This window comes from Aegilops tauschii, chromosome 2 (genome assembly GCF_002575655.3).
Source record: "Aegilops tauschii subsp. strangulata cultivar AL8/78 chromosome 2, Aet v6.0, whole genome shotgun sequence".
In the NCBI taxonomy this organism is placed as follows: domain Eukaryota; kingdom Viridiplantae; phylum Streptophyta; class Magnoliopsida; order Poales; family Poaceae; genus Aegilops; species Aegilops tauschii.
In genome coordinates, this window is record NC_053036.3 from 446652052 (window position 1) to 446669915 (window position 17864).

General features: G+C 50.4%; 2 protein-coding genes and 1 non-coding gene across 3 annotated transcripts; 2 read left to right on the forward strand and 1 right to left on the reverse strand.

The window, feature by feature from the left end:
• Positions 1-976: 976 nt before the first annotated feature.
• On the forward strand, positions 977-8162 carry LOC109769801 (uncharacterized). Its single transcript, XM_020328511.3, has 4 exons — positions 977-1429; positions 5230-5505; positions 6081-6218; positions 6299-8162. The coding sequence occupies exons 1-4, from the start codon at positions 1091-1093 to the stop codon at positions 7859-7861; spliced, it is 2316 nt and encodes a 771-aa protein (XP_020184100.1). The 5' UTR covers positions 977-1090; the 3' UTR covers positions 7862-8162.
• LOC120975155 (U6atac minor spliceosomal RNA) lies at positions 5780-5902 on the forward strand. The gene has a single exon (XR_005770986.1). It is a non-coding gene; the product is annotated as a U6atac minor spliceosomal RNA (small nuclear RNA).
• Positions 8163-8329: 167 nt separating the features above from the next.
• On the reverse strand, positions 8330-12849 carry LOC109769802 (uncharacterized). Its single transcript, XM_020328512.3, has 8 exons — positions 12515-12849; positions 12163-12306; positions 11956-12071; positions 9950-10041; positions 9577-9598; positions 9435-9503; positions 8851-8919; positions 8330-8775 (listed from the first exon to the last, which is right to left on the reverse strand). Exons 1-8 carry the CDS (start codon positions 12702-12704, stop codon positions 8695-8697), a joined length of 783 nt encoding a protein of 260 aa, XP_020184101.1. The 5' UTR covers positions 12705-12849; the 3' UTR covers positions 8330-8694.
• Between the last annotated feature and the right edge of the window lie 5015 nt (positions 12850-17864).

Here is a 17864-nt window from a genome sequence, read left to right on the forward strand (position 1 = left end):
TTTTAGAAAAAAATTAAAATTCAAACATTTTGACTTCAAAAAATTCTGAAAAGAAAATGCAACTATGCAAGGATGAAATGTATGTGTGTGTAAAAATTCAAGATGAAATACTTTGAAGTGCGATCTATACAAAAAAGACAAATGTCTGGACTTTGAGGATGAATAGTATCATGTGTTCAAAAAGCCTCAGATTTGTCTTTTTTACACAGCCTTCATTTCAACGTATTTTATCCTAAAAATTTACACACATGTGTGTTTTGCCTTCATGTATATCTGTATTTTTTTTAGATTTTTATGAATTGTAAAAATATGAATTTTGTGTTTTTCAAAAACCGGACTCCATGGAGGCCGAGCTCCAAAAGGCATTTTCGATCAACAAGGGGGGCCGTTGTTTCAAAAACGCACACGGCGTCCAAACGTTCAACTTTATACACCCTTAACACAAAATCTTACATACCAGACCCACTTGTCAGCCCCAAGCGCGCTAGGATCGTTCAATCGTTCCCTCTTGTCTGTCACACACACTCTCATCCAGGCTCCTGAGCCTGAGCCTGAGGGCCAGTTCTTTTGGGCAATTCTCCGAGAATTGACACCCTCCCCAGCTTCTTCCAGAATTGCCACTCCATATTTTCTTACAATTTCTAGTTAATTAGATCTTAACTAGATAGAAATTGTAAAAAAGATGAAGTGGCAATTCTGGAAAAAGCTGGGAGGGGGTCAATTCTTGGAGAATTGCAAAAAAAAACTGGCCCTGAGTCGGAGCCGGAGCCAAGCCGCGCGAGGATCGTGTGATATCCATAGGGCTGTGGCCGCTCACAACTCAGCAGGGCTCACGCACGCTCCACCCCACCCCACTCGGATCAATCGCGCATCACACTTACACGTGGACCCCACACCCAATGCACCGCGCAGTTACTTTACCCCTCATCACCGCCCGTGTCAAGAGCCCACTATATATGACGCCTCGGCGAGCCCCCGTCGCGCCCTCCCCTTTCAAGTCGCCCCCCCTGCCCAGAGAGACAGACACGGAGAGATCGAAGCAGAGTGGACGCTCGATACGCCGTCCGTCAACAGGAACAAGCTTTCTAGAATGGCGGTGCTGCTGCGCCCGGCGGCGATCGCCGGCGGCCGGCAGGTGTGGCCGGTGGCGGAGGAGCAGGCCGACGCCGCGGCGGCGGCCTCCCAGCGGCTCGTGGAGGCGGTGGCGCGCGGCGACTCGAGGGAGGCGGGCGAGCTGCTCGCGTCCGGGCGGGCGGACGTGAACTACGCCGGCGTGGTGTGGCTCGACGCGCGGCGGGTGGCGGAGGCGGCGCTGCGGGAGGGCGCCGCCGCCGAGCTGCGCGCGTCGCGCGAGGAGATCCGCGCCGACGTCTCCCCGCTCTTCCTCGCCGCCGGCAACGGGGACGTCGCGCTCGTCCGCGCGCTGCTCGTGAGTGCTTTCCTCCCCCTTCCTCTGCTCTCGTCGTTTTGGGGCTTGCTCTGCTGCCGTTTCGCGTGCTGCTTTGCGGTCGGTTTGATGCGTTTAGCCAGGAATGCGAGCTCCGATTTGGCTTATTATGGCCAGCGTTTCATCGAGAATTCGTAGTACCATCAAGCACGAACACACATTATTTTTTTTCCTTACAAATAGTCTAGGAAAGGAAACATGGAGAGCGTGTGCTGCTCAAAATTTGAAGTGCCATAGGGGCGTAGGCCGGCCTTAGCCTAGCTAGCTCCATTCCTCCCACAGCATATAGAATCGCTTTACCTTTACCGAGCCGGTGAAGATTTTCAAAGACATTTTTTGAACGGTCTCAGCGGGCGCTGGCAACTCACGGAACTACTACAAGTACAACACACTGTCTGCATCTCATATGCAGTACCCGATAGATAGAAGGTTGGCCGTCTACTTCCATTCCATTCCAAATGAAAAGCTTTGTGCTCATCATAGTTCAGTGTACTGTATAAATGCACGCGCCAGGACAAATCCCATTTTGGGATTAGACATGCATGCCGGCCCTCCCTCTCAATTACGCGCTTGGCTTGGCTCGGCCCCTCCTAATCACATCCTACCCTCCAAAATGGAGTTATATTAGACATAAAGCGCAGTCATTACGAGATATTTTCCGGACCCAATCATGTGTTCCCTCGCCAGTCTTCACTTGAGGAACTCACACCCATTTCTCTGCAATTAGTTTCTGGAAGAGGGGCTACCAAGGAGTAGTACTAGCCCCAGCCCGCATGGCTGCGATGGGGACCATGCTGCTTTGCGTTTTGCAGTTCCTCTTTAATGCGTGTACGGACACATTTTGTTGTCTTGCCATGATAGAAATTGTGAAACGGATGGGGGCATGGAGCCGGCCATGGAGCTCACGCAGGGAAGCTTCCTGGACAAGCCGTCTAGTAGGAGCATGTCCTAGATATTACCGTATATGTGCATCGATCGAGGTCTAAACATACGGTACATGCATACATACATACAGTTTGGCATGTTACTGGTACAGCACATTGCGCTACAAAAAAAATATTTCCTACTGTAATTTTTTGTAGTAGTAAAAGGGTGGCGTCTCCTCGCAAAGAAAAATATGGCGTCTTGGTACTCTCCATTGTGCTCCTCAAGGTTGCTCTAGAAGGCAGGCTTTGTGACAACTCTGCATATGCTGCTGCGTAGGAGAGATGCAATGGAGTATTTTAGAGACGATTTGGGGGACAGGGGTAGATGGGTTTGACTTTAACCCTGACCCATCCATGCTTTGTTTACTGCTGCCGATAATATAATGAAGCAGGTAGTAGAAAGCACCGGTGCCCAGTGTTTGATGGTGTTCCAGTAGTGCTGCTAATCAAGTTGTGTACTACTAGAGACAGGCAAGAGAAGAGCTCAACCTCAACGCTTTGGTAGAAACCAATATATTCCCCCCTCGTGAGCGCGGTCGGGTTTGGTATCACGTGACCCCCAGAGTCCCAGCAGAGTCCATCCTACGTCCGTGGCTCTGCCTAGTGTAGTGCACACTCTAGTAATCCTCAGATTTGTTGGATCCCATGCTACTCTGCCTTGGCCTTTGGTTGCCACCTGGGCCTAATCACTTATCACGGCCTCACGTGCCCCTCACGCGTAATCATGCAACATCGTTCTACTCTACTCTACGAGTGTGCCTCGCAGCCGGAGGTGGAGGCGAGGTGAGATCCATGATCCATCTACGTGGCCTGCAGTGTCCGGCCGGGTGATCCGCCGGTGTCATGGGGCGGCCCGATGCGCCATGCCATTGCCATTGAATGGGACTGGCAGGGGAGCAGGTTGCGATGAACGGGCCCGAGCACGAGCACGAGCACGCACCCCGGCCGGCCATGCCATGTACTTGCAGGCAAAGCGCACGGCGCATGTGTACCGGCACTCTCCCCTGATCTCTGCCAAGGCCAATAAATGCCATCGCCAGGGACAGGAGTCCCATGGCCGGCGTGTGGCCCTCGTCCCAGAGCGCATGCTTTGCTGCAGCATCTCGTGCGTTTGGAGCTCTTCGTTTGGCCGGCTAGCATGGCGTGCTGCACCATCTCGGTCTGCTGGGTCTTCCGGATCGGACAATTTAGGGCTGAACCTCGTGTGTTTTGTAAGCGTGAAGCCGATCCCAAGACCTGTTGCCAGCACAGTCGATCGAGCTCATCCGGGCTGGCATGGCTTATGCCTGCAATGGCAACAACAGTAGCCGGTTTCATTTCATCCACGATCGGAGAGGATGAGGTAGCATCGGCTCGCTCAGCGGAACCACATGATTCGCATCTGCCATCTGCTCAGGCAGGCAGGCCGCTGATCCAATACGTCCAAACCGCCCCAGCTGTATTTGATCACGCCATGAAACCTAGCCCCTTGAGAGGCTGAGCCCCAAGCCGGCAAGTAGGCCAAGGACTCCGGAAGTAGGCGATCCTTCTCCGCGGCAGCGCCAAGGGCCTCGCCATTAAAGATACCAACGCAACACGCATGTGTGTGACAGAAACCGTCCCAGTGCAATGCATCACAATCACATGCCCGATCGCATCGCAATCGCTCGGCCTCTGCATGGCTCCCCTGAGCCGGCACGGAGGAGAGGAGGAGGAGGTATCGGTACGGAGAGCTCACCCACGTACCCTGTCGTGCTCCTTGTCTCGTAGCCATGGTCTGCCCCCTCTGCCACCGGCCAGCTGTACCCCCGGCTGCATCTCCCTCCCTCATCACTCATGGCTAGCCAGCTACGCGCACTTGGCGCCCATGCACAGCCGCGGGCACGTCCTTCCTTGTCCTGCCGCGCCTGCCTCTCCTCGTGTATGTGTATCCGGTGGTGGCCTCCACTGTGCCTGTGCGCCATTCATGGTGACATGGGGAGACCATGCACTGTTAGGAACATCACCTCGGCTCAGTGCACCAGTGCAATGTATTTATTGTGCGATGTGCAATGCTGGAATATAGTGTAGGTTTCCTTGAGGTTAAACTGGACATCTGATGTGACTTTTGATGCTTAACATCGATGGTCACAGACTCGCAGCATCTTTTATTGCTGAAGGGAACCGTTGTTCGTGCATTCATTATGTTCGGGTAGTAGAAAATGAAGAACACGATGAGAAGCACCGTTTGTCTGTAACTGAGCAGCACTTGACCAGAGCAAATGCGCAAGCCTGGATATTTTCTCGGTAGGTGTGGCCATCTTGAAAGCTACTACTGCTATATGCAGCGATGTTGAGCTGACACAGAGGTAATGAGGCCAGAAACATAAAGATTTGACGGATAGCGATGCCATCACCTGCAGAATTTTGACCAGATTCCCTCTTCCAGTAGGAGGCCCCTTCTGTTCTCTCCTGCATAAATGAATCCTGGCATAGTGCCAATGCAACAGTACCTGCACAGCACAGGCTCGCCGGCCAGCAGTCCACATATTGGTCACCACATCACCGACCTGACCGGACATAGTACTAGCAACAGCGACATTTGCTACTCGGCCAGCTATGGCTCCGAGTCCCGATGGTCATTGCCCTTGCCCCTCTTCTGGTAGTAGTAGTACGTTGTTGGACCATCTTTATCTTTACCTTCCGTGCAGTGAAAGCGAAATTAGAAGTAGGCCTTATGCACATTTTGTTTCAGGAATTATTTACATAGCTTTGACGAAATTATTTACATAGCTCGATCCATGAACTTAATTATTCCGTGATTATTAGTAGTTGTTGCAGGTTTACGTTCTAATTACTTTGCAAGTTTCTGATGGTTCGTTCATGTGTGGCGTGCAGGCAAAGGGGGCGGACGTGAACGGGAAGGTGTTCCGTGGATACCCGGCGACGGCGGCGGCGCGGGAGGGGCGCGCGGAGGTAGCGGAACTGCTGGTGCGCGCAGGTGCGTCGCAGCCGGCCTGCGAGGAGGCCATCGTGGAGGCGGCGCTGCAGGGGCAGGCTGCCCTGGCGGCCATCTTCATGCGCTCCGACCTCGTCCGCCCGCGCGTCGCCGTGCACGCGCTCGTGTCTGCCGCCACTCGCGGCTTCGTCGACGTGGTCGACACGCTCGTCAAGGTATGCCCATGTTACATTTCTCTCTACTGGGCTTTTTAGCTGCAGCTTCGACTACATGGGCCCAAGGATTACATGGGCGTATGGCAAAACGGTTTAGCACTGGGCTTGAGCTTCAACTGCTGGCGAGCCTACTTCTCATGGGTTCTAGTGTTGTCTAGGATGCGTGGGTGCCGCGCGACGAGCCGCGGCATGGAGCGTCGTAGTCTTTAGTCCCACCTCGCTGCTTTAGAGAAACTGTGACCGGTTTATAAGGCGAAGGGTAGAACACACCGCTGTGTTCGTAAAAAGGAGAGACGGTTGGCATCTCCCCTGACAGGGACGGGAACGGTCTTCGGACTTTCCTCTAGCACACAGCGGTTAAGGCTACCCGCTTCGGCGGATCTTACCCAATTTTTTTGCCATTCTTATTTTAGGAAACAATTTAAACAAGTTTTTTTTTGCGAATCAACAATTTAAATAAGTTGTTGGACTTCAGAATATTTTCCAAAATTGTGTACGCATGATTCTTTTACTAACTACTGGTACAATTTTATCTCCTACGCAGCATCTAATATCATCTGATTCTCTCGTTGCAGTGTGGGGCTGATCCAAACGCGACCTCCCGGGTGCTTCTGCGTTCTCTCAAGCCATCACTGCATCTCAATGTCGACTGCACACCGCTCTTCGCCGCGATCGTGAGCCGGCAAGTCGCCGTGGTTCGTCAGCTACTTCAGGTGTGCGCCATTACCCAAGTAGATCTATTTTCGCGATCGACGCATTTGATTTTTGACACCATTTTTTTCCTCTTCTCCAGGCTGGTGTGAAGAGGGACACCAAGGTGAGGCTTGGAGCGTGGTCCTGGGACGCGGCCACCGGGGAAGAGCTGCGCGTCGGCGCGGGGCTCGCGGAGCCCTACGATGCGGCCTGGTGCGCGGTGGAGTACTACGAGTCCACCGGCTCCATCCTCCGCATGCTCCTGCAGAACGGGTACTCGTCGGGCGCCACGCACGTCGGACGGACGCTGCTCCACCACGCCATCCTCTGCGGGAGCGTCGGCGCCGTCGAGACGCTGCTGGCTTCTGGCGCCGAATGCGAAGCTGCCGTGAGGACCTCCCGGAGCGGCAGGTTCAGGCCTGTTCACTTGGCCGCGCGACTCGGCCAGCCGGAGATCCTGCAGACGCTCATGGACAAGGGCTGCGACGTCAACGCGAGGGCGGAGGCTGGCGATGTCGCCGTCATCCTGGCCGCACGCCACAAGCAAGAGGACTGCGTCAGGGTTCTCGTGTCCGCCGGGGCGGACGTTGCGCTGTTGAACTTGGCAGGCGAGTCGGCGGCATCCGTCGCCTCTTCGGGCGGCTGGAAGGCGGGCTTCGAACGCGCCGTTCTTGGTGCGATTCGGTCCGGGACCATCCCTCTGTCCAGCGATCGCCACGTGTTCTCGCCCATGATGTTCACGGCGCGCTGCGGCGATGCCGCCGCGCTGGAGGTGCTGCTCGCCCAGCCCGGCGTGGACGTGGACGAGCAGGACGCGGACGGGTGCTCGCCCATAATGGCCGCCGCCAAGGAGGGCAATGTTGACGCCTTCCGCGTCCTCGTCTTCGCCGGCGCCAACGTGAGGCTGTGCAACAAGCGTGGCGAGACGGCTATTGGGCTCGCGCAGCAGAGCAAGAAGAGGGACCTCTTCGAGCAGGTCATGCTCGACTTCGCGCTGGAGAAGGGCATGCCGGCCGGCGGCTTCTACGCCCTGCACTGCGCGTCCCGGCGCGGCGACAGCGCGGCCGTGCATCACCTGGCGAGCACGGGCTACGATGTCAACATCCCGGACGGCGACGGCTACACCCCGCTCATGCTGGCCGCGAGGGAAGGCCACGCGGCGGTGTGCGAGCTCCTGATCTCCCACGGCGCACGGTGCGACATCCAGACCCTGCGGGGCGAGACGGCGCTCTCACTCGCGCGGTCGGCGCTGGCCACCGCGGCGTTCAACAAGGCCGAGGACGTGATCATGGACGAGCTGGGCCGGCAGCTGGTCCTGGCAGGCGCGCACGTCGTGAAGCACACCAAGGGCGGGCGCGGTAGGCCGCACGGCAAGTCGCTGCGGATGGTCGCCGCGGCCGGCGTGCTCCGGTGGGGCGGGTCGAGCCGGCGCAACGTGATGTGCGTGGAGGCCGAGGTCGGGGGCAGCTCGGCGTTCCAGCGGCGCCGGCAGAGGAAGGGCCGCCGGGGGGACGACGCGTACGCGCCGGGGCTGTTCCGCGTGGTGACGGCGACGGGGAAGGAGGTGCACTTCGTGTGCCAGGGCGGGGAGGAGGCGGCGGAGCTGTGGGTGCGGGGCATCAGGGCGCTCACCAGGGCGGTGTTCGGCAAGCGGGGGAACTAGATAGTGGCATGGCCTTCTTCACTCCGTGTAGGCTTGGCTTTGGTAGTTTGCAGCAAGCGTGCCTGACGTGCCTGACGTGCCTGTAAAGAGTAGGGGACATAGAGCAGCGAGTTGATGCGTGGAGTCGGGTGTGCTGGTCTTCTGCTCGAAGGCTTTGCCGGGTTGCCATGATGTTTTTGGTTCAGGGCCTGTAGTTTGTACAGCTTTGGTGTATGTTTTTGGCCAAGTTGCTTTGGCTATGCTTGTAGTTGGCTTTCACTCTGAAACTCTCACTATCTTCGAGAAGTTCGCCCTTTCATCACGCCTATGGCTCTATTCTTGATTCTTCTCTTCCCCAGTTTTTGCACAAACAAAAAATACCGAATGCCGTTTCTTAGCAAAGGGATCTATTGATCGAGATTATGCAGGTAGTCACAGTCAACATTGACCTCTTCCCAACCACAACTAGCATTTTAGTCCACGAAAACATACCAAAAGTGACCTATTGATCAAGATTATGTGTTATCACAGCCAACAGATAGACTCCGACAGATGGCTAGGAAAGAACTTAGCCATAATGGACATAGTAGAACAGCTGAACAGGAGAAGCCATACTGGTCAGACTCACAGTAAACCAGCTTTCATTCTCAAAGTATCAACCTACAGCATAATCGAAGTTCCATCACCAGCACCTGCCAGCTTGTCCTGGCTATCACATTGTTTTGAATTGCTAACAATGCCACAAGAAAAAACTTTAATCGTGATATGGCTGCAGCACCTCAGTGGCTCAACATCACTGGTATCGAAGTTGTGGAAGGTAAACGAGGGAAAGAACATCAGCTAGATGGACAGGTTCAGCTTCCAGAGATTTCCTTCTCCTTGGCCTTGCACATATCATCTGCCGACTTGATGAACTTCTTGGTCAATTCTTCGACCTGGAGGAAACATAATGTGTAAGATATTTACTACCACACAACATATTCCCTTTGAGAACATTGTTCAGTACTCACTTCTTTCTCGAGTCGCTTTATATCATCCTTTGGCATGCTAGATGAAGATTTCTTTATTGTATCAAGTGCCTGGAAACACAAGGGAAATGCATATGTATATAATGTAATAATACGAAAGGGCATAAGAGAATCAAAATTGAATCCTAATATTTCAGAGAAACATGAGTAGTCGTGAGGATCAAATGCTAGGACAAGCCGTATATTCAGAAAATACTACAGCATGACAGTGAACATTATACACAAGGAAAACTGTAGAGTAAGAATACAATTATATAGATCAATTTAGTAGTCTTCAGCACCGTTACCTTCATGAGGTCATAATACTGTCGCATGGTTTTCTAATTCTAACTCTAATAATAGGCCAGAGGACAAGTGGAGTAAGCGCACCCTCTTTCAACAGATATCATATGAGAAATGCTACATCATAAGATTCATAGCTCTCTCCTATATGCAAGTCCCAAAAGAAAACATATACCCGGTGACAATTGCCTGAATGAACCATACAGTGACACTACAAATATCCAACTAAGCCTTCAAAACATCGATCATCATAAATTGAAGAAACGAAAGTAATGTAAAATTACCTTTTGGCGTGCTCTTCTAATACTTTGCTTGAAATCCTCAGCAGATTTAGTAACAACCTTACACATTGCCTATATTCAAGCACCAGAAAATTCATTAGTAGTTTCAAGAATAAAAGTGAGATTTAAGCTTAGTTAATCTTACCTGCATAGTCTCTTTCGTCAATCTGCACAGGGACAAATTAAATTAGAAGGCGCAAACAAATTTAAGACCAGAAAGTGCATGTAGTAAAAAAGATGATAAATATGAGTGCAACTTATCGCAAGTTTGTGGACAGTAGTGGACCTAGAAAGTACTCCCTCCGTTCACAAATATAAGATGTCTGGATATTTCAATATGGACTACATACTGACTGAAATGATCAAACAAATACACTAAAACGTGTCTATATACATCCGATTCACAAAATAGTTAGAACATCTTATATTTGTGAATGGAGGGAGTAACTCTTAAATCACTTACAGGTAAGCACAGACCTATGATAAACAATAACAGTAACATTACAATTTACACTTACGGAGGTACAGCTGCAATAATCCTACTGCCGTCAGGTGTTGGATTGATGCCCAATGGAGATGAAGCGATTGCATTCTCAATAGACTTCATTGTCTGTACAACAATTGGTTAGAATCAGTCACAGGAAGTTTAAGAAGTTAAAATCACTGTGCTAAATAACATTTGTAGGGCCTGCAGTAGCATTAGCGGGCACCATTTCTTCGACGTAGCATTCATAGTATATCGCTTGCCAGACCGCTACATCACTAGAGCACATGTCTATTTTTATCCCACGGGTTGCAGTGACTATCTTGTCATGCTAATAACTAATAGGGATAAGTATATTTTTCATCCCTGAACTCTAGCGAAAGTCCAGAAATCGTGCCTCAACTCCAAAACCACCAAAACTCAGTCCCTCAACTAATTAAACCGGATACTTTTCATCCCTGGTAACGCTTAAGGTGGTTTTAGTATGGCGTGGACCCTGGTTTTGACTAAAATGAGCCATGTAGCCTGGTTTTGACTACTAGCGGGCACCCTGCCGGCTCTCTCTCTCTCTCATTTTCTCGATCCCCTTTCTCACTCACAAAACAGAGCGGGCGGCTGCGGCGATTTAGGCAGCGGCAGTCTGGCCCGGTGGTGACCTAGGCGGGGCGGTGGCTGTCTGCTGCATACCTGGGCACGGCAGGTTGTGCTCTTGACCCATGAGACCAAGTGACGGCAACGGCGACTTGGGCAGGGGTGTATGGCGAATTGTGGAGCCAGTTCAAGCAGACGGCATCCTCGGCAAGTTCAAGCCGCCGTTGTACGAGTTGTTGATGCAGAAGGATGAGCTGCTGCTGGAGAAGACTGTTGACTTACAAGTGGAGAAGAAGAGGAATGTGATGCAGTTTGTTGTATTGATTTGTTTCATCACAGCAGTTGTGTATGCTTTCATGACGTATATGTAGGCAATTGAGTACTAATTTGTAGACAAGTCGGTGAGAACTTGAAGTGGTATGTAATCTGACTATGCTAATTTGTCATGGAAAATTCTGTTTGTTGCCACATTGCATGGCAATTGAATGTCCAGCAATTGAGCAATCTGACTATGTGTTGACAGTAATGGTACGCATTGGAAGTGGCTGTGGCAGGAGTGCTCTGCATAGAGCTTGACCATGTGTGTGCGCGTGAGTTTCTTTCTTCATCCTGGGCAACTCCAACATATGTTCAGCATTTCATTGGTAATATATTTTGTCCCAAAACTGGACAGTCCGACAAGGTCTGAACAAAGAAAGTGTGTACCATAGTTTGAATTGAATAAATTGTAGTGAACACAGCTTAACAAAATCTGAATATAACTGAACATAGTCTAGACATTTCAGAGCGTTGTACTGAATTTAGTTGGACATAGTCTGGACCGAATATAGCTGAGCATAGTCTGAACTGAATATAGCTGAACAAGGTCTATGTCAGACTAAAACCACCTTAAGCGTTACCAGGGACAAAAAGTATCCGGTTTAATTAGTTGAGGGACTGAGTTTTAGTGGTTTTGGAGTTGAGGGACGATTTCTAAACTTACGCAAGAGTTCGAGGACGAAAAATATACTTATCCTAGCTGATAATATAAGTAAATAACATGATTATACAAAGTTGCTAGTGCTTTTAGTACCTTGTATATATCATCTGCTATCTACTGCAATGATTAAATCCATTACAACCCTACTATCCGCTGTTTAGTACCTTGGTTGACAGTATGCTATAAATAACTCATTAAGGTTAGGACCAATACACATTTTTCCCCGAACAGGAAAGCATACCCATTTACATGAAATTATGGCATTGTGGGCTCCTACACGTGATGCACCGAAGTGGTATCAAAATGTATTAATTTGTGAGATTTACCATCTACTCCCTCCATCCGAAAAAACTTGTCCCTCAAATGGATGTATCTAGCACCAAGTTAGTGCTAGATACATTTATTTGAGGGATAAGCTTGGGACAAGCTTTTTCGGACGGAGGGAGTATATAATGAAGAAAGGCTCTTACATTAGGATCATAGGGCATCACTGATAGGGTATGCGAATCTAGGACAGAAACAACAGCAATACGACTCAATCCAACTTTAACATCCCCAGTTTCCACCATGATGTGGTCAAGCATGCCTGCAGAATACATCGGTTACATCATCTGTGCGAGAATCAGCATTGGCCAGCAGAAACAATGACACAATGAAGATGCAAATCATAATTATACCAGGAGAAGCTCTCCCTGTCCGAAGTTTACTCAGCTCTCGCGACAGCGCAACGACGGCAGTGTCCATTTGTGCAGTCGCGGCCGATTTGACAGTCGGCCCGATATCAGGAGCAGCTTCAACGGTATCACTTCGACTATCATTCTCTAGGCAATGACCAAGAAGCAAGAATATCAAGTCTCTGATTACATCCCTATAATGATCCATCCCACAAGGTAATTGCAGTGCACTGATTTAAGAATTACGGAATCGAATAGAGAAGACCTAACAAGGAACAAACAAAATATAGTGGCCTTCTACCAAACAGCATCTAAGGGGCAAGGTGAGTCGAGGAGGGCGGGTGCGGCAACTTACTCGATTTCTTCCCTTTCGCGAAGCCCCTCCGGATCTCAAGGAGGAAAAACTGCGTGGTGGGCAGGTTTCTTGCGGCCGCAAGGGATCCGGCGGTCGGTAAGCGGTGGATGGAGGTGGAAGCTGAGGAGGCGGCGGCGGCGCGCAGGGTGCGGGCGGCGACTGCGGCGCCTCGCCGCAGGAGGAGCGCCATGAGGGTTCTGACAAGAAGGGGTCTATAGAGATCTCGGGGTTCTACGGGCTCCGCCGGCAAGCGGCGGCGGCGGAGGCGGAGGCGAGAAGGGTTTTTGTACTTCCGATGGGTTTTACTGCTGGGGAGAAACACAGGCTTCGACCACTGCCCTCTTAGAGCAAGTCTAGTCGAGACCTCAAATCCTCAAACCCCTAAAATTAACTACTTTTTTACAGTTTCATCAAAAAAAAGCCATAGACTAGAACCTCTAAACCCTCAAACCCGTAAAAAATTAAAGGTCCAACTCTCAAACTATTTCCCAACCTGTAGAAATGAGGGTTGGGAGGAAAATCTCCCCCCAACCCGCACTCCTCTTTCCTCTCGCGCGGGAGGGAGCCCCGAGACCGACGCTTCAGAAGACTTCCTTATTTTCGTGATCGCCGTGTGTTTCTTTTGTGCTTGCTCTTTTATTTTTTTTCATTGCATCATGTCATCATGCCATCATGTCTTTAATTTAAAAAAAACTCAACTAAGTAAATTGCATGGATCTTTGATCCATTTAAATAGAGGGAAATGCACATGGTGATTTCTCTTTATAACATATATCCTCCCAATATTATTAGGGAGCTATATTAAAATATTCCATTAATTGGAGCTTACCATAACACACTTGCAATATTCCAATGCCTTTGTTATCTTAATTCTTGGTCTCCAACCTCGCCATATATTTTTTCATCATATTCCGGAGCTCCACCAAAAATCCGAACATTTTTGGACCGTCCCAACCCTCACTTCCTATTCAAATCATTTGAATTTAAATCAAATGAGTTCGAATTTAAATCTTTCAATCATGGCCTTTTCTATTTTCTTGGACCATGCACATTTTGGTGAGTTCAGGAAAATTATCCGCGTGTCCAACTTCCTCCCCTAACCTCCCTTTCTTTTCTTTCTTATCTCTGTTTTTTTAGAGTGAGAGAGAGAAGAGAGCCCAGCAGCCAGGCCGGCCTGCTTCCCCGCAGTCCAATTGGCCCAAGGCCCAGCAGCACCCCTCAATCCCTTAACCCTAGCCCGCACTCCCCGCGCTCGATCCCGATCCCCTCTTCTCTCCTTCGTTCCCTCTGTCCGCCGCCGCCACACACAGCCAGTGCCAGGAGGACGCGCTCGATCCCATCGCCTCTCTCCCTTGACGACCACCGCTGCCCCTGCAGCCACCCACCTCCTCCTTTCGATCCATCGTCGTGCCCAGCTTCAGATCGAGCAGGAGCCTTGATCTCGAGCTCCTCTGCCCTCTCCTCGAGCTGGCCGCAGCAACAGCCCCAGGCCTCCCGCGCTCGACCTCGTTCCCAACCACCCGCCTCCAGGACGCGTCCAACAGGCCGCGCCCTCCGGCGACCCCGCGCGCCATCGCAGAACTTCGCCGCCATCAGTCGCCGCCGCAGCGCCACCCCAAGACCTCCCTGACCCTCCTTCTCCTGCCCGAGCTCGTGGATGCCCGGCCTCCCTCCGTCTCGTCCCCGACGCCAAGTCCTTCGCTACCCTTCTGCACATCACCGCTTGCCCGCCATGGCCTCCTGCCATGGACTAGAGGAGTCACGCCGCGCACCTCCGGCTGCCGCAACCTCTGCCTCCTTCCTCCATTCGGTCTCAACCGCCGGAGACACGCCGCCTCCCCGCCACGGCGCCGCGCCCCTGTTCGTCGTCGTTGTCACCATGAGCCCCGTGCCCACTTCTTGTCGCTGCTCGCGCACCGCCCAGCCTTGCTGCTGCCACCAGAGGCCTTTTGTCTCGCGTTGTTTTGGATCAGCAAGGATGAGACGCCAAGACCCGTACCCGGACCGTCAAGCATCGCCCCGTGGAATTTGCCAAGTACCACTTCGACCCGTGTACGACTACGTGGATTCGCCAAGTACCCCATCGGCAAGACCGACGCCCGAACAAGCACACCAGCTATGTGGATTTCGGCAAGTTCCCCGATGACCGATGCATAGTACCACTACATTTTCCATGTACATCTACACCAAGACCGGACGGACAAGTACCCCGACAGCGTGTGTACCACTACCGTCGACCTTCGAAGACTCCGTGGACGTCAATTTCCTCGCCGTGACCCCGAACATCTACGGAATGTGTACGACTACGAAACATGTACCACTACTTCCACTACCGTCGCGAGAACGACTACTACCCCTACGACACGTGAACAACTACTTCCACTTCGAACGCGTTCCGCCCCGAATGCACGCTTCGAAGGTATAACGCCGAGATGACGCCCGTGGAACGAATGCATGTGTTGTATGAGATGCTCGTGTTTGCACCGTGTCCGAGAGAGGTCTTTGCACGTTCCTCGCTTCCATACCACTAACCCGTGGGAACCCGGTAGTCGGGAGCACCCCACCATCTTGCATGACACGCTCGCGCCCGCTTCTTTTGCACCGGTACCTCCGTGAGCTATCGGAACCAATATGTTGTCGTGGCATCATTTTCGGATTCGTCGCCGTGGCACCCTTTCTTCCACCACTGTGACAAATGCACTTATCTTGCCCCATATCTTATTATAACAACATTTTCATAAAAATTGCATATACCTTGCATATGTCATCCGCATCATGATAACAACATTTAAAATGTCTAAAATTGTTGTTTGATTTAAATTGCTAAATGACACATGAGGATTTTCCGGAATTGTTGTTTGTTGTTCCGACTTCATTAAATTGCCTAGATAGTTAGTTTATTTATGCTTCACCTCTTGCCATGTTAATCAACATTTAATATTGTTGGGTACATAATGAGAGAGAACTAAATAATTGATGTGGTGTTTCTGTTGGGGAACGTAGTAATATCAAAAAAAAATCCTACGCACACGCAAGATCATGGTGATGCATAGCAACGAGAGGGGAGAGTGTTGTCCACGTACCCTCGTAGACCGATAGCGGAAGCGTTATCACAACGCGGTTGATGTAGTCGTACGTCTTCACGATCCGACCGATCAAGTACCGAACGTACGACACCTCCGAGTTCTACACACGTTCAGCTCGATGATGTCCCTCGAACTCCGATCCAGCCGAGTGTTGAGGGAGAGTTTCGTCAGCACGACGGCGTGGTGACGATGATGATGTTCCACCGACGCAGGGCTTCGCCTAAGCTTCGCAACGGTATTATCGAGGTGTAATATGGTGGAAGGGGGGCACCGCACACGGCTAAGAGATCTCAAGGATCAATTGTTGTGTCTCTGGGGTGCCCCCCTGCCCCCGTATATAAAGGAGCAAGGGAGAGGCAGCCGGCCAAGGGGAGAGGCGCGCCATAGGGGGGAGTCCTACTCCCACCGGGAGTAGGACTCCTCCTTTCCTTGTGGGAGTAGGAGAAGGGAAGGGGGAAGGAGAAACAAGGAAGGGTGCGCCCCCCTTCCCTAGTCCAATTCGGACCAGACCATGGGGAGGGGTGCGGCCACCTTTTGAGTCCTTTCTCTCCTTTCCCGTATGGCCCACTAAGGCCCAATACGAATTCCCGTAACTCTGCGGTACTCCGAAAAATACCCGAATCACTCGGAACCTTTCCGAAGTCCGAATATAGTCGTCCAATATATTGATCTTTACGTCTCGACCATTTGGAGACTCCTCGTCATATCCCCGATCTCATCCGGGACTCCGAACTCCTTCGGTACATCAAAACTCAATAAAACTGTCATCGTAACGTTAAGCGTGCGGACCCTACGGGTTCGAGAACTATGTAGACATGACCGAGACACGTCTCCGGTCAATAACCAATAGCGGGACCTGGATGCCCATATTGTCTCCCACATATTCTACGAAGATCTTTATCGGTCAGACCGCATAACAACATACGTTGTTCCCTTTGTCACCGGTATGTTACTTGCCCGAGATTTGATCGTTGGTATCTCGATACCTAGTTCAATCTCGTTACCGGCAAGTCTCTTTACTCGTTCCGTAACACATCATCCCGCAACTAACTCATTAGTCACAATGCTTGCAAGGCTTATAGTGATGTGCATTACCGAGTGGGCCCAGAGATACCTCTCCGACAATTGGAGTGACAAATCCTAATCTCGGAATACGCCAACCCAACAAGTACCTTTGGAGACACCTGTAGAGCACCTTTATAATCACCCATTTACGTTGTGACGTTTGGTAGCACACAAAGTGTTCCTCCGGTAAACGGGAGTTGCATAATCTCATAGTCATAGCAACATGTATAAGTCATGAAGAAAGCAATAGCAACATACTAAACGATCGAGTGCTAAGCTAACGGAATGGGTCAAGTCAATCACGTCATTCTCCTAATGAGGTGATCTCGTTAATCAAATGACAACTTATGTCTATGGCTAGGAAACATAACCATCTTTGATTAACGAGCTAGTCAAGTAGAGGCATACTAGTGACACTCTGTTTGTCTATATATTCACACATGTATTATGTTTCCGGTTAATACAATTCTAGCATGAATAATAAACATTTATCATGATATAAGGAAATATATAATACTTTATTATTGCCTCTAGGGCATATTTCCTTCAGTCTCCCACTTGCACTAGAGTCAATAATCTAGTTCACATCGCCATGTGATTTAACATCAATAATTCACATCACCATGTGATTAACACCCAAAGTTCACATCGTCATGTGATTAACACCCAAAGGGTTTACTAGAGTCAGTAATCTAGTTCACATCGCTATGTGATTAACACCCAAAGAGTACTATGGTGTGATCATGTTTTGCTTGTGAGATAATTTTAGTCTACGAGTCTGTCACATTCAGATCCGTAAGTATTTTGCAAATCTCTATGTCTACAATGCTCTGCACGGAGCTACTCTAGCTAATTGCTCCCACTTTCAATATGTATCTAGACCGAGACTTTAGAGTCATCTAGATTAGTGTCAAAACTTGCATCGACGTAACCCTTTACGACGAACCTTTTGTCACTTCCATAATCGAGAAACATTTCCTTATTCCACTAAGGATAATTTTGACCGCTGTCCAGTGATCTACTCCTAGATCACTATTGTACTCCCTTGACAAAATCAGTGTAGGGTATACAATAGATTTGGTACACAACATGGCATACTTTATAGAACCTATGGCCAAGGCATAGGGAATGACTTTCATTCTCGTTCTATCTTCTGCCGTGGTCGGGCTTTGAGTCTTACTCAATTTCATACCTTGTAA